The 15,673-nt window shown below is 39.7% G+C and overlaps 1 protein-coding gene across 1 annotated transcript in view; it reads left to right on the top strand.

Annotated features, from left to right (window-relative positions):
• Positions 1 to 2,876: 2,876 nt before the first annotated feature.
• The window catches only part of LOC130928549 (zinc finger protein OZF-like), a 28,658-nt gene continuing 15,861 nt past the window's right edge, over positions 2,877 to 15,673 (top strand). The window contains exons 1-2 of the mRNA XM_057855246.1: positions 2,877 to 3,427; positions 11,069 to 11,182. Coding sequence (XP_057711229.1) covers positions 3,292 to 3,427; positions 11,069 to 11,182 — 250 coding nt within the window. The 5' untranslated portion in view covers positions 2,877 to 3,291. The remainder of the gene's footprint in view (positions 3,428 to 11,068; positions 11,183 to 15,673) is intronic.

Below are 15,673 nucleotides of genomic sequence, written 5' to 3'. Positions count from 1 at the left end.
TCTGGACGATTCCCGATGGGCCAGCCGGCCAGACGGGCCGGTCCTGGTTTTATAAAAAAAAAAATTACACTGTTATAATTTTTTGTTTGGTATTTATTTATGACAGTGTTAGTGAGTATAACTTACATTCTGTTACCGCTGTCCCTGTGGGCCGTCTTAAAAATATTAAATTAAAAATAAATAAATAAATAAATAAAAAATATATAAATATAAATAAATAATAATTTAAAAAAAAAAAAAAATATATATATATATATATATATATATATATATATATATATATATATATATATATATATAGCTTTTTTTTTTTTTCCCCAGACGCATCCTCACGTGTGCAGACGAAAACTACAGCATGCAGCTCCGCCCCCTAATTGTAGTCTGTATTGAGCCAAATTAGCAGCTATCTCGGTGCTCGGATGTGTAAAAAGAGCAAGGGTGGCGCTGAAAAAATTTAAATTAAAAAGAGAAAAGCACTCGTGAAAGAATCAGCAAAATGCGCAAAAATAGCTAATTTTTTTCTTGCAGTGACCTCGCTGCCTCAAACTACAGAGGATTACAACGAAAGTGGTACGGCCAGATGACGAATAAAATGCAACTTGCACCGTGTGATACGACAATATGTAATTGTGGAAACTTTGGCTTCTTGTAGCACCTCACAAGGACATGTAGCAGCAAGCATTAGCCATAATGAACACACCACAGGTGCAGAGCTGGAAGGTAGGATTGCCATGTTGTTCAGTGAGTGAAAATTAGAATTAATATAATCAATTAAGTGGCGTTTTTAAAGTGCCATAAAGCTGACTTGAATTGATCAGAATGCATTGTTGTTATGTTCAAAATTGACTTTTTCTTTAATACGTAATTTAATGTCAGTGGTAGACACAGGGGGAAGTGGTGAGGATGGGATTGCTGCCATTGATGATGTCAGTGTTGAAAAAACAGTTGAGGCGTTGTAACAGTGCGAACAAGCTAGCTTCAATTCTAATATAGTCACATTTTATGCCCAAATGATAATAGTGGCTCATTTATTTATCAAAAGTTAGATTGCAATCAAACTACACATTTGAAAGTGATAGATAAATGTTAGATGCAATTGACCTGCATATTTTACATATGCATAAACATTTATATTACATATTATACACATTTTATATACACAGAATTACAGTACACGGCTTTAGAGAACACTGAACTTAACACGTGTATGCATAATGACATTATTTTAAATGAGTGGGCCGGTCTGAGGCATGAAATTCCAGGGCCGAAAATGAGTTCCACTCCGGCCCTGATTATAATATTTGCTGCTCCCTGTCAGAGTGTGGGCCATTTTGCACTAATGCAAGGATTTTAAACTGTTAGTTCAAATATTGTCTTGGAGAACTTGCATTACTTAAAATGGAAATGCAATAACTTTAAAGTACATATTGATTCTGTCTGGCAATTTACCCAAGGCCAGTGAATTGTTTTTTTTTTTTTTTTTTTTTTTTTTTAACTGCTATGAAAAAAGGCACGTTTTGTGTAATCTTGTATTCATGTAGTAAATTACTTTTTAATTTGTTATAGTATTATATAATATTTGCTGCGCCCGTCAGAGGGTGGGTCTTGTTCGCACCAATTTAAATATTTTAAACTGTCAGTTCAAATATTGTATTGGAGAAGTTGCATTACTTGAAATAAATCTATTGCAATTTACCACTCCCAGTTCTTGTGTACAACACTGTGCAAACATTGTCAATGCATATTCCAAATAGAATACCATAATATTAACCATAATATTAAATCACATTTGTAATCATTACACCTGTTTATTATGAAGAGCTGAAGTTAACAACAAGCAGTTTGTCAAGAACTTGTTCAAGTCATGTTTTGGTATCCACATTTTATTGACTTTTCACAACAACACTTGGGCTCATGTTTGTAAGAGCACAGAAAACAGAAGTTTCAGCGTGCACTCTTCGCCTTTCCAACCTCTCATAACGCTCAGATGTGGTGCGCTTGACCTCAGAACAACCCAAGAAGAAAGATGGTGACCAATCGGGATGTGTCGTCAGCATTTCATATGCAAGGAACACAACAAATGTAGGTGAGGATTGCTACCGAGACAGATTTACACAGCGGTAAAAAATAAAAAATGTGTATTGAAACCAAAACAGTGGATATATCGTTCAATTTACCAGAGTAGAAATAACGGGAACACACTCTCATTCCAGCAGAAATATGATCAAAATAAATGCTTTTCCGACAAACCACCGCGACCCAAGCCATCCGTCGTGCCTTCGTGAGCTCTGATATTTGGTCCCATTCATTGGTCCTCCATGCAGGAAAACGGTGAGAAGTGAGGCCAGTTTTCCTCACCCCTTTTTTTGTCCTGGTAGACGCTGTTCCACCCGGTAACACAACAACATTCACCCATATTTTCTTTCGAGTACACCGAAGGAATTAGCTTAGCACTACCACACATTACAATCCGCGTTGAGTCTGCCGGACCGGAAGTAAAGGATATTGCCAGCATGGAGACGTATCCAAACAATGACGTAGTACGTCCCATTCTCTATTATTATGATGTTACTTAAACATTACTCTCTAAAAATTTATTAGCTAATGTTAATTAAGGGACCCTTATTGTAAAGTATTGCCTAAGTTGTACTTCTACAGTGTTTTGTGTTGACCAACATGTAATTTAGATGTTTAATCATGAATAAATAGACCGTTAAATGTGAATGAAAATAACACAATCGTTCGATTTCATCCCTGCTGACCGCCAGAGGGCGGTGCTGACCGCACTGAATGATTTCTATGAAGAACTACACTTCCCAGGATCCTTATAGGCGAAATGATAACGCTACAATCCCACTGTTGATTTTTTTCCCGAAACATGTCAAAATATAGATTGACTTGTATAAGAGAAACATTTTTATCTTGAAAGGAAAGTTGTGATTTGGGCTGTTTTTGTTTTGTTTGTTTTTTTAGAACGAGGCGGGCTTTACGGTGTGATAGGGCTGGTCTTTCCCATCATGCAATCCTGGTCGGAAATGCAAAAGATAAGACTGGCCAAGTTGGAATGTATTTTTCTTTGTGGCTTGTTTTTCCTCGATATCAGTCACTTAACTGAACCGAAGCCTCGACGACGTGTCCAGCATTCGCCACATTACGGACTCAAACATCAGTTTTCGAGTCTTACCACTCGTTGAAGTTTTGCGACCTACTTTAGCCTAGCCTAGCTGATCAACTGCGAACAAAGCTAGCTGCAAGGCATGTTTTCAAGCGTTCAGAAATCAAGTCAGGAAAATGTCAGCGAGAACGACACCGGCTGCAGTTAAGTTCCAGGAGGAATTTTGTGAGGTAAAAGAGGAGCCCCCACGTCAGCAACCCTCGACTGTGTGCAAAATAATGCACGCAAAGGTTGTTCTTCACAGACTAGAAGGTTGGTTCGCGTTCGATGATACGTACTGTGTATCGTATATGACGGAAGACCGATCCCGGTGATGAGAATTCATTTTCCATGTCAAAAGTTGTGCTGTCAAAGCGTTCGAATTTTTAATCGCATTTTACATAGTAAACTGGTGGTTAAATTGTGTGTGTGTGTGTGTGCGTGTGTGTGTGTGTGTGCAGGTGTGTGGGGCTGTGTGTATAGACCCTACTCACCTACGTCACAAAATGACGTGTCGCTGTATCCGGCCGCCATATTGTACCTATTTTTTAGACCTATTCTCATTGTTTTCAATTAGTCGTGCAAGTTATACAGCAATTCATGGAAGCCCCGGTGTTATCTGACGCCGTAAACTCATTGGATGCGTTGCATAAAAGGCGTTACGTGGAAAAGCTTCAGTTTATCCATTCGCCAGATCCGTATTTGATGCCTAAATCGATATTTTTCGACCCGCTGTCTTCGTCCTCTCTGCCTGACATCTGCTAGCCTGATATCTACAACTATCTTTTCCACAGAAACTCGGCCTATTCTCACGAAACTTTGAAAAACATTAAGAGCAGCACTCTAAGCAACATTACCCTGTGTGATTTCTAAAATGGCGACAATCAAAAAAAGAAAAAAGTTGACTGCGATGGCCGACGCTTCAAGGATAGGTGGATATTGGACTATTTCTTCAATAAAGCATGCAACAACAGTGTCTGCCTCATTTGCAAAGAGACAGTCGCTGTTTTCAAAGAGTTCGATGTGCGCGATAATAACAAGACACGCTGACATCTACGACAACATTACAGGAAAGATACGCAGCAAGAAATTATAGCAACTTGAAGCTAGCACAGCAGCAGTATTTCGCAAGAGCCCGAGTGTCGAAAGAGAACGCCACAAAGACGAGACTGTTGAAATTATGTATTTAAAAAAATAATAATAAAGCAAATGTGACACATAGAAGGGCTTACTAACATTTCTTTAAATGTATTGTTCTACGTAAATCAGCCCAGGTAGCCCCCCACATTTTTACCACACCAAATCAGGCCCGCTTTGCAAAAAGTTTGGACACCCCGTTTAACCGATGATCCGTAGACAAGGCAAGCTTCACTTGTTACCAACTAAATATTATTCAAAAAATAAAGATGGTGGAACAAATAAGCATCTTGAATTTGAAACTGTAAGATGTCGGCGATTAGCCTAGCAATGATCTTAATTGTGGTTGTCAGCCCCAAACCCTCTAAATATAGATTAAATGCATTTTACCAGATATAAAATGACTACCACATAATCTGTGGTAGTCGTTTGGAGCCCAGTTTTCTCGTCGAATTGCAGCAGTCCATCTCGCTCTACTCTCCGGGTCTCTCGGAATACGGTAAAACTTCCAAGTCTCTCCGTCTATCTTCTCTGTTTTTGCAACCGACCGCCACACACTCCTTCACCATTTTGATTATTAATGTTAACGAGCAGAAAAACACGCCATAATAGGAGGAATTTACGAAGCGGTAATGCATTAACATGACTAGTATACGGACAACATGGCGTGGGGTCGTGGCTGTGACGTCACGTGAGTAGGGTCTATAGACCCTACTCACCTACGTCACAAAATGACGTGTCGCTGTATCCGGCCGCCATATTGTCCGTAATTTTTAGACCTATTCTCATTGTTTTCAATTAGTCGTGCAAGTTATAGAGCAATTCATGGAAGCCCCGGTGTTATCTGACGCGGTAAACTCATTGGATGCGTTGCATAAAAGGCGTTATGTGGAAAAGCTTCAGTTTATCCATTCGCCAGATCCATATTTGATACGTAAATCGATGTTTTTCGACCCGCTGTCTTCGCCGTCTTTGCCTGACCCTGATATTCACAACTATCTTGTCCACACAAAATCAGCCTATTCTCACGAAAGTTTGAAAAACTTTAAAGAGCTTGGAGGCTTATAAATACTTCGTTGCTGGTTGGGTGAAACAGGTCCTCGTACACGAAAATTCGGCAGGAATCTTGTGCTCGGGAAGGTGAGTGACGAAATTTTCAATTCAAAATCTTTTGTTCTTGCTAACATCCACTGTCAAGTCTGATGTATTTCATGTCATTTGTCAATGGAGCTAGGGCTTTTAATGTTTATATGGTTTAGCGATAGCACCCTCACTACATACATATATAATATGTAATAAATATGAAGTGCGATAGCACTACTCCAGATTGTCCCTAGTTGAATTTATTTTTTGGCTTTTGACCTCAATAGTGAAATTGTAAATTAATTGTATGACAACTGTCTTATTATCCCTTTATAATTATGTATTTTCAGGTAGTTCATTCACAACGTCTGAGTGTATGTTGTCGGCGATTAGCCTAGCAAGGATCTTAATTGTGGTTGTCAGCCCAAAACCCTCTAAATATATATTAAATGCATCTCACCAGATATAAAATGACTACTACATAATCTGTGGTAGTCGTTTGGAGATCAGTTTTCTCGTCGAATTGCAGCAGTCAATCTCACTCTCCTCTCCGGGTCTCTCGGAATCCGGTAGAACTTCAAGTCTCTCCGTCTATCTTCTCTGTTTTTGCAACCGACCGCCACACACGACTTCACCATTTTGATTATTAATGTTAACGAGCAGAAAAACACGCCATAATAGGAGGAATTTACAAAGCGCTGATGCATTAACATGACGAGTATACGGACAACATGGCGCGGGGGCGTGGCTGTGACGTCACGTGAGTAGGCTCTATAGACCCTACGCACGTGACGTCACAACTCCGCTCTCCTGACTGGTGCCGCCCACTTGTCCGTCAACACATCGTGTTGACCTGTTACGGCTACGTACATTCCTCCTATTTACGGCAAGTTTTTCTGCTCGTTAACATTAATAATCAAAATGGTGATGGCGTGTGTGGCGGTCGGTTGCAATAACAGAGAAGATAGACGGAGAGACTTGAAGTTCTACCGGATTCCGAGAGACACGGAGAGGAGAGAGCGAGATGGGCTGCTGCAATTCGATGAGAAAACTGGGCTCCAAACGATTACCACAGATTATGTAGTAGTCATTTCATATCTGGTAAGATGCATTTAATGTATATTTAGAGGATTTTGGGCTGACAACCACAATTAAGATCATTGCTAGGCTAATCGCCGACAACATACACGTATGTATGTAGTGAGAGTGCCATCGCTAAACCATATAAACATTAAAAGCCCTAGCTCCATTGACAAATGACATGAAATACATTAGACTTGACAGTGGATGTTAGCAAGAACAAAAGATTTTGAATTGAAAATTTCGTAACTCGCCTTTCCAAGCACAAGATAGATTCCTGCCGAATTTTTGTGGACGAGTATCTGTTTCACCCAACCAGCAACGAAGTATTTATAAGCGTCCAAGCTCTTGAAGTTTTTCGTGAGAATAGGCTGATTTTGTGTGGACAAGATAATTGTAAATATCAGCGTAGCAGATGTCAGGCAGACAGGGCGAAGACAGTGGGTCGAAAAACATCGATTTGGGCATCAAATATGGATCTGGCGACTGTATAGAACGAAGCTTTTCCACATAACGCCTTTTATGCAACACATCCAGTGAGTTTACGGCATCAGAAAGCACCGGGTCTTCCATGAAATGCATTTTAAATTCCTCGATCAATTGAAACCAATGCTAATACAGAGACAAAATGACGGACAAGTGGGCGGAACCATACAGCGAGCACGTGGTTTTGTGACGTCGGTGGGTAGGGTATATATAGACCCTACTCACATGACGTTACAACCACGCCCCCGCGCCATATTGTCCGTCAACTCGTCCTGTTGACGCATTACCGCTACGTAAATTCCTCCTATAGGGAATGGGACGTACTACGTCATTGTTTGGATACGCCTGCATGCCGATAATATACTTTACTTCCGGTCCGGCAGACTCAACGCGGATTGTAACGTGTGGTAGTGCTAAACGAATGCCTTCGGTGTATTCGAAAGGAAATATGGGTGTGTATTGTTGTGTTACCGGGTGCAACAGCGTCCCCCACCCACTACAAAAAAGGGCAAGGAAAACTGGACTCACTTTTCGCCGTTTTCCTGCATGGAGGACCAATGAATGGGACCAAATATCAGAGGTCACGAAGGCACGACGGATGGCTTGGGTCGCGGCGGTTCGTCGGAAAAGCATTTCTTTTGATCATATTTCTGCTGGAATGAGAGTGTGTTCCCGTCATTTCTACTCTGGTAAATTGAACGATTTATTCACTGTTTCGGTTTCAATACACGTTTTTTTTTGTTTACCGCTGTGTAAATCTGCCTCGGTAGCAATGCTAAGCTACTTTTGTTGTGTTCCTTGCATATTAAATACTGACAACACATCCCGATTGGTCACCATCTCTCTTCTTTGGTTGTTCTGAGGTCAAGCGCACCACATCGGAGCCTTATGAGAGGTTGGAAAGGCGAAGAGTGCACGCTGAAACTTTAAAAAGTAATTAATTAGTTACAAATTACTTCCCCCAAAAAGTAATTGAGTTAGTGACTCAGTTACCTGATGGTAAGAGTAGTTACTTGGCGAAGTAACTGGTGTTACCTTTCATGTTTGTTTTTTTCCCATTTTTTTCAAAAACAAACCAAAAAAAACATAGTAAACTTTGCTATGTTTGGAAATTGTTTAATGTTGTGAATCAACTGTTAAAGTTTTTAAAATTGCTACCATTTTTGCATTAGTTCCCTTTTGTCTACTTACGACATGTTAAAGTTTTAAAATTGTTTCATCATTTAAAGATAGATTCGAGTCGATTTTGCCGATTTAGGAGTATTTTAGATAAAAAGTTACTTAAGTTCGCTACAACAGAGCCTTTCTGAGAAGTCTACTGCTTCAAAATGGCAGCTGTTTATTAACGACGCCGTCTGTAATTTCGCATGTAGTTCTATAAGCATTTGATATCTAGGCGTAGATTGTAGGCTGTCGGCTACAGTCAGGAAATATTGGAGACACCTAGCCTAGCATTGCGTTTGCTACAGCGTTACAACACTCCTCTCTCAGTGTCTCTGACTTATCTCGTGTCATTCAACCAAAAGTTGTAACGCATCGAAACGCACATTGTCTCGGTACCGAAACGGTAACAAAATCCGAACAGAGAAAAAAAACTTAATGCAGGAAAAACGTAGATTTTTACGTACGGCGTACACATTTAAAAATCAGTGCTCACTTGTACAAATTACGCCGAAACCGTACAACTTGACAGGTATGCGAAAAACAATTGTGCATTTTTGTGTGCATTTATTCAACTAAAGTGCTTCAGCGTAAACATCACATATACACCGATGAACATGAGCACCCAATGGCTGGCTACCCGGCCCGCCCCCCATATCTGTGATTGGCTTGAAATTGCCTTCATTCGCTGCTCAGATTGGTTGAATTGAATGACGACAGATCAAGATATGATGAATAGAGGGTTCAGCCTCTCGTGTGTGGGTGTTTTTGTGGAAGATAAAAATGAAAAAAAAAATACACAGTACAGTCTAATCGAGCTAGGGCGTGCAAAGCAGTTTCTCAGGGTGGGCCCGGCCCCCTAATGCCTGCCCATGCTACCGTGTCCGTGTATATTGATCCCCCCTTTCCCATGACATCACATATCGCTGTTAACGGTAAAAAAAAAAAAAAAAAAAAAATTAAAAACGCAAAATAATGTCACCCCGGTGTTGTACCGAAATCTGCGATCCGTCAGAATCTGTGACGAAGGAGGGCGATGTTGCCAACTGCAACGACGATGAGAAATCAAAGAAGGCCACTTACGCTAACGGCGTAAACTGCCATTTGAGACGTAAATGAGGCTATAAGCTCGCTACAAGTTGCCCAGGCTTATTTTCCTTTTCACGGAATAAACGTCATGATATTTTATCATGACGTTGTCATTAAGAAAATGTCTGCTTCACAAAATCACATTTAAATTATGAATTTTTGACGTTTAGAAAAATTTCTGCTTGAATAGATTAGTTACTTTTGATATTGTGAAATGGTGAGCTGCAATAAATTGTTATTATTCTTTTTATTCTTCCTGACGTGGTAATTGTGTAAATATCCCATTCAATGAATTATATCTATTGTATGACTTTTGAGGTTGTGAAACTGTGCTCTAATAAATTACATTACCGCATTGTATTTTTGAGATGATGAAATTCTCTGCACTTATTAATGACTTTCATTGTATGAATTTATTACTCTTCCTTACACATTCACGCATACACAAATGCCTTTCCTAAAACTTGACTTGGTTGCAGGCATGATGGCACGAGGTATGATGCTCTCAGCGCATTCAGTTTTGTTGCCTCGTTTGCTAGCTTTTAGCCACGTATTATGCAGAATGGACTTTGTTGGAGGCTCCTCTTTTGGCCCTTTTGAGCTAAATACATTCAGATAGACGTCATGTTAAATTATACAAATTAAAAATGATTAATTAGAATATCTTATAAATCTGGACAAAAAAACATCTCATTTGCAAGACGTGGCGGCTTTTATTATGGTGTGGCGGTGACTTCATTGACGGACGTTGGGCTGGTATATGTGTGCAAACACCCCTGTAATGGCGGCCAACCACTAGAGGAAAACATACACAAACACTAGTCGGATTAGTCATTTTTTTCAACATTTATTTATTTCAATTTGTATTCAATATTTTTTCATGTATTTCAATATATAGTTTTTTTCATTCTTGCACTCTCGTTCCCCTTGTAACTGCATGAAATTATTTTATCTATCATTGGCTCATCTCGATGGACGAGGTGTGAGTTGATCGTGTCGTGCTATTTCTCCTTCCTTCCCAACATGAGTAGCATTGTGGAGGCTGGCCTGATCGCAGTAATAAACGAGATTCCTGTTTTGTAAGCCACATGCTCATGGTCCGAATTTTCTGCATCAACATGTTCTGCTAAGTCTAATAAATCCTGAGAGAGCTCGTGCAGAACCTCAGCAATCGCTGACATGTGGTGAAGGTGAAATAAAAGATAAAACGATTTCATGCAGTACAGGGGAAACGAGTGCAATAATGAAATAAATAGAAAGTGAAATAAATAAATGTTGAAATAAAGAAATATATATGTTGGAATAAATGCTGAAAAAAAATAAATAAATAAAACGTGAAATATGAATAAAAATTGAAATACATAAATATTGAAATTTAAAAAATAAATATTGAAATGCAAGGATTTTAATGACACATTCAATCATTTAATTTTTGCTCATCTGGACCTCCATACAAAGCTGTCGAGTCGAACATAAGAGGAGAAAAACGCCAGCACCTCTGTGTTTACAGTGAAATAAAATGAGTTATTTTCTTCATCCAAAATTGTTGCGACATGTTTTGGTCTTCAATTATATTTTGACGGTCTTAAAAAGCATTCAATTTGACTTTTAAAATAGTGCAAGAACACTGCAACAGGGTTAGGCTTGGGCTCTTTTATGCTTTTATTCCTTTTTAATGTATTTTATGAGACTCTTTTTGTTGATGTCTACCTGATTTTTTGTGATGTTAAGCACTTTGAATTTATTTGTGTTGGATTGGATCACAACAAAACATGAATAAACAAAAAAATGGGCAAGGAGGAATTTTCTCCAACAGAAAACAACTTTGGGGACACAAGTTTGCAAATGAAGAAATAAGATTTGTTTGTGGTCTTGCAGATCTATGTGCCAGCCAAGCCCATCGTCTTGAGCACCAGGAGTCTTCTTGCGTCAAGGGGGAGGAGGAAGAGTTGCCATACATCAAGGAGGAGGAAGAGTCTCTTCCCATTAAAGGTCATCCCAGGCATTGTTTTTTCTTTCTTTAGATGAGAAAGAAATCCTTCTCATAAGTACGAAAATGTCTTTCAGTGGATTTGCTTTCTTAGTATCTGTGCAATGGACTTGTGAACCGACGTAGGGTTTGCGCCACGGCATTGACTTGCCTGTTGTTTGCAGATAGAAAGGTTTCTTTCTGTGTAAACAAATTTGCTTTGTTTGAAGTAATTACATGAGGTAGATGTATTACGCGCAATTACAAGTGTGGAACAGACACACTGAGTCGCGCAAACAACCACACCAAATCAAATGGAACATTTACTCATAGGGATGTGACAGTTAAAGGTGTGTGAATTCTCAGATTCTTAGATTATGTGCGATTCGGCCGCTAAAGATTCGAGAATGATTTACAAACATCCATATTCCGATTATTTAAATATGCTAAGTAAAGCGGAACTAAAACAGTCAAGGCGGTCTTCAGGACGCAATAAGGAACGGACTGAGAGTAAACATCCACCACAACTCATGCCGCTAGATAAAAAAAACACCGACAGCCGCTACAGACAACGCCCAGTTGCTACAAACTTTGCCCACGTTGCTACAAATTACACCCGCATAATGCTACGGTAGATATCACATGTATATAGAACTAGATGCGAAATGACAGACTTGGTGGCGTTAGTCAACAGTTGCCATCTTGAAGCAGTAGACTTCCCAGGAAGGCTCTGTTGTAGCGAACCTAATTTACCTTTTATCTAAAATACTCCTGAATTGGCAAAATCTTGACGAGACTATATCTTCAAATGAGAAACCTAGCGACTGGACCTAGAGACGCCAGTCCCCCAGGCCATGAGTCCACAACCGAAATGGCGATGCAACCTACTACGAAGCTGCGCAAACTTGAGATGAATGTTCGTCGGGAGTCAGCAAGGAACGAAAACTGCGTAGAGGATTAAGTCAACAAAAGGAGTATGGCGGACACGGCCTACCATCGGTCCTCAGCGATCTTCTGGATCGAATCAACTGAATGAACTAAGTACTAAATTATGAACTAGTCTACTGGATCTAATCAACATAACGAGCAAATTGATCGACTATGGACTATTGGGAAAATGAACAATCAGAGGGGATGGTTATGATAAAAAAAAAAAAAAAAAACTTCATTATGTTTTTGATCATTACGAAATCTGTCAAAAATTGATATTTGATATTTTCTGCGTCCTTTATGGTATACTGTGGACGGGTTTCAATAAGCTTCGGCTTCTCCCGTCAGCCCTTTTCTTTTCGGGTTGAATTAATTGTAAACACATATAAATGCTGTATGTTAGGTTGGATTTGTCATGCCTGAAGGGATAATAAAGGAAATGAAAAAAACAGTTTTAAAACTTTCACATGTTGAACGTAGACAGAAAGGAACTAATGCAATAACGGGAGCAATTTTATCAACTTTAACGGTTAATTGACAACATTACCGTATTTTTCGGACTACAAGTCGCTCCTGAGTATAAGTCGATCCAGCCATAAAATGCCCAACGAAGAGAAAAAAAACATACAAGTCGCACCGGAGTATAAGTCGAATTTTTTGGGGAAATCTACTTGATAAAATCCAAAACATAGAACAGACATGTCATCTTGAAAGGCAATTTAATATAAAAATACAATAGAGAACAACATGCTAAATAAATGTACAGTGTACAGTGCATGAACAATGAAATGTGAATATACTGTCCTACGCTACGGCTCGGTCCTGGCTATACAGCGAACTCCCAAAAGACAATGATGGACGTCCGTATAATTTGCTGAATCAATTTGGTCCTCGATAGAAAACAGGTTCGCATCAACGTAAATAAATGATAATTAGGTACTATTAGTAATCAGTAACAGGTTAGCATGCGTTCGCTATCATTAGCACATCGTTCAAACAACCACGCAACTGGCTCTAAGTGTCCGATCGCGGGTGGAAAACACACAACAACAACAGAAAAGATGATACACGCAGGCGTTGCCTCTGTAGAGATGATTTAAAAGCATAAACAATGAAAGTAGGTTCGCAGCCGTCTATTAGTGTTGTATCGGTCGTGAACGATTCGTTCTTTTTGAACGAATTGTTTGGGTGAACGAGACCGAACTAATGACTTTCTGCACTGATTCGTTCTATGAAGTTGGGGCTTGCCTTAATATCTGCGTGGGAGGGCGTTGAGCAAGCGGCAGCGTCTACTGACATAGCACACGACCAATCAGACGCCAGCCTCATCGCGGGCAGGGGAGGGAGCGGAAACAGAATCAGGGCGTCTGTCACTCACTTCCACGTGTGGCCAATAAGCAGCCAGCGTGCAGGCAGAGGGCAAGACTTGAGTTATGTCACTTCCCGTTCACTGACTCTCCGTCCTACCGAGAATGCTTAGATGATTCGTTCTGCTAGACTGCTACGCTAACTTGTTTCCCGACAGTCACGCAGCAGCGCTGCGGCAGTGAACGAGCTAAGGACTGAAAGGAAAGGGCTTTATCACATACAGGTATTCTTTCATATTGAGCCTATCATATGCTACTCAAATGCACAAAAATCACCACATAAACACAGTGAGCAAAGTTTACAGTGCTTTTATCAACAGAGTCGTGACTACATATGACGACATTGTATCCACTTTACAGTACGTTAAAACTTTCGCCAGTAGCTACAAGGCGATAAGGCTGAGCTATGGAGACGTCGCGGGGGCGGGCGAGAAAGCTGTCAAGAGACTCTAGCTGGACTTCATGGCAGCGAAATTTATCTAATCTGTGCCCATGGAAAATGACTATTTAGTATGATCACCATAATACTGATTTGCTATGAAATGGTAGTTTCATGGCATATTTTTCCGAGTTTTTTTTTTTTTTTTTTCTCTCCGTGTCACAGCTTGTCGGGTCGGGGCGCAAATTAATTAACGTTGAGTCCATCAGTCCATCCTGTGCAACTAAAGCGTCCAAAAATTAAACGCGGGGACGTAGGATGTGTATATATACATGTATGTCTCCATTTTCTTAACATACCAATGAGAGTGGAATGGTTACATTGTAAAGAGCAAACGATTCTTTTTTCGTCAGCATTTGGCGATCTGAGATCGGGAGGGGGTGACTGCGTGGAGTTGATGGGATTATTTATATATTAATACCAGTGCAAAAATGACATTTCAACACGATTTTTAGGTAATATTTTTTCGAGTGTTGTTTTATTTATTTATTTTCGTGTCAGAGAAGCCAAATAATAATAATAATTTTTATTTATAACGCTGATTTAATATTTATTAATATACATTATAAATTGATTATTTATTATTATTTTTTATATTTTCTTATTTGTGTGCAATAAATCTCACTCAACCGGAAAAAATAGACGAAAACAGTTTATTTAAATTCCACATTTATTTGTTCTTCAGCCAAAATGATTCGGTAGTATATCAAATGGCTTTCACGAGCAGCCAGCTCACGTAAACACGTGTTTAAGCTACGAATACGGAAGGGAGCGTACACGCAATTTAGCGTGATTGAAAAAGTTTGTGCTTAAAAAAAGGGGGAAATGTTTAACCGTTTCCCTATATCAAAGTGAAGCAAGCACAAGCCATGGCTTTGATCCCATAGAAATATGATAGACGCGGAAATTCTCATTGCTGCAGCGGCTAGGGAGACCTGGGCGCCGGCAGAGACGAGGCAGTGAAAAAAAATAAACAGAAAAACACAGTCTGTCACTCACTTCTGAATTTACGAAGAGAGCGTCCAATGAAAAGCCTGTGTACTGTGCAAGAGGGGGAGGGACCAAGCCTTCCTGTTCAGTTATATATGCTAAGCGGTCTTTTGGTGATTCGTTTGGCAACTGACCGAACGATTCATTTGGGCGGTTGTGGGTGGGGAGGATGAGGAGGGCGAACGATTCGTTGAACGATTTGTTTGAACGAATCTTTTTACTGAACGAACCGGAATTGATTCGTTTCCTCAGGTGAACGACTTTTCCCGTCACTACCGTCTATTCTCTCTGGCTAACCCGCCCACTCACTCACTCAGAGCTACGTAGCTGTCCGTCTTCTTCTGGCGTGTGAGCACTCTTCTTCACGTAAACAAGTGCGAGTGCGCCCTCACGTGGGCGTGAAAGCGCCACAAACTAAATGCATCCATTTCAAGATAAAAAAGTCAATAATACAATTGAACATACACTGCCAAAGGCAGAACGCGAACGTGGCCATAGCTATAAAGAGTTATTCAGATAACTATAGCATAAGAACATGCTAACAACTTTACAAAACCATCAGTGTCACTGCAAAACACCAAAATAACATGTGAAATTATATCATAATGTGTTAATAATTCCTGAGTATAAGTCGCACCCCCAGCCAAAATATGAAAAAAAAAAAACGTGAATTGTAGTCCGAAAAATACGGTAAATTAATTCAATGTAGTTTAAAGCTGCTGATCCAGAATGGGGACTTGAGTATTTTATTTACTGTTTTGAACGGTTAACTTGATACTTAAATAGTA

This window comes from Corythoichthys intestinalis, chromosome 13 (genome assembly GCF_030265065.1).
Source record: "Corythoichthys intestinalis isolate RoL2023-P3 chromosome 13, ASM3026506v1, whole genome shotgun sequence".
Classification (NCBI taxonomy): domain Eukaryota; kingdom Metazoa; phylum Chordata; class Actinopteri; order Syngnathiformes; family Syngnathidae; genus Corythoichthys; species Corythoichthys intestinalis.
The sequence above is the reverse complement of the archived record's forward strand: the minus strand, read 5'-3'. Positions and strand labels throughout refer to the sequence as shown.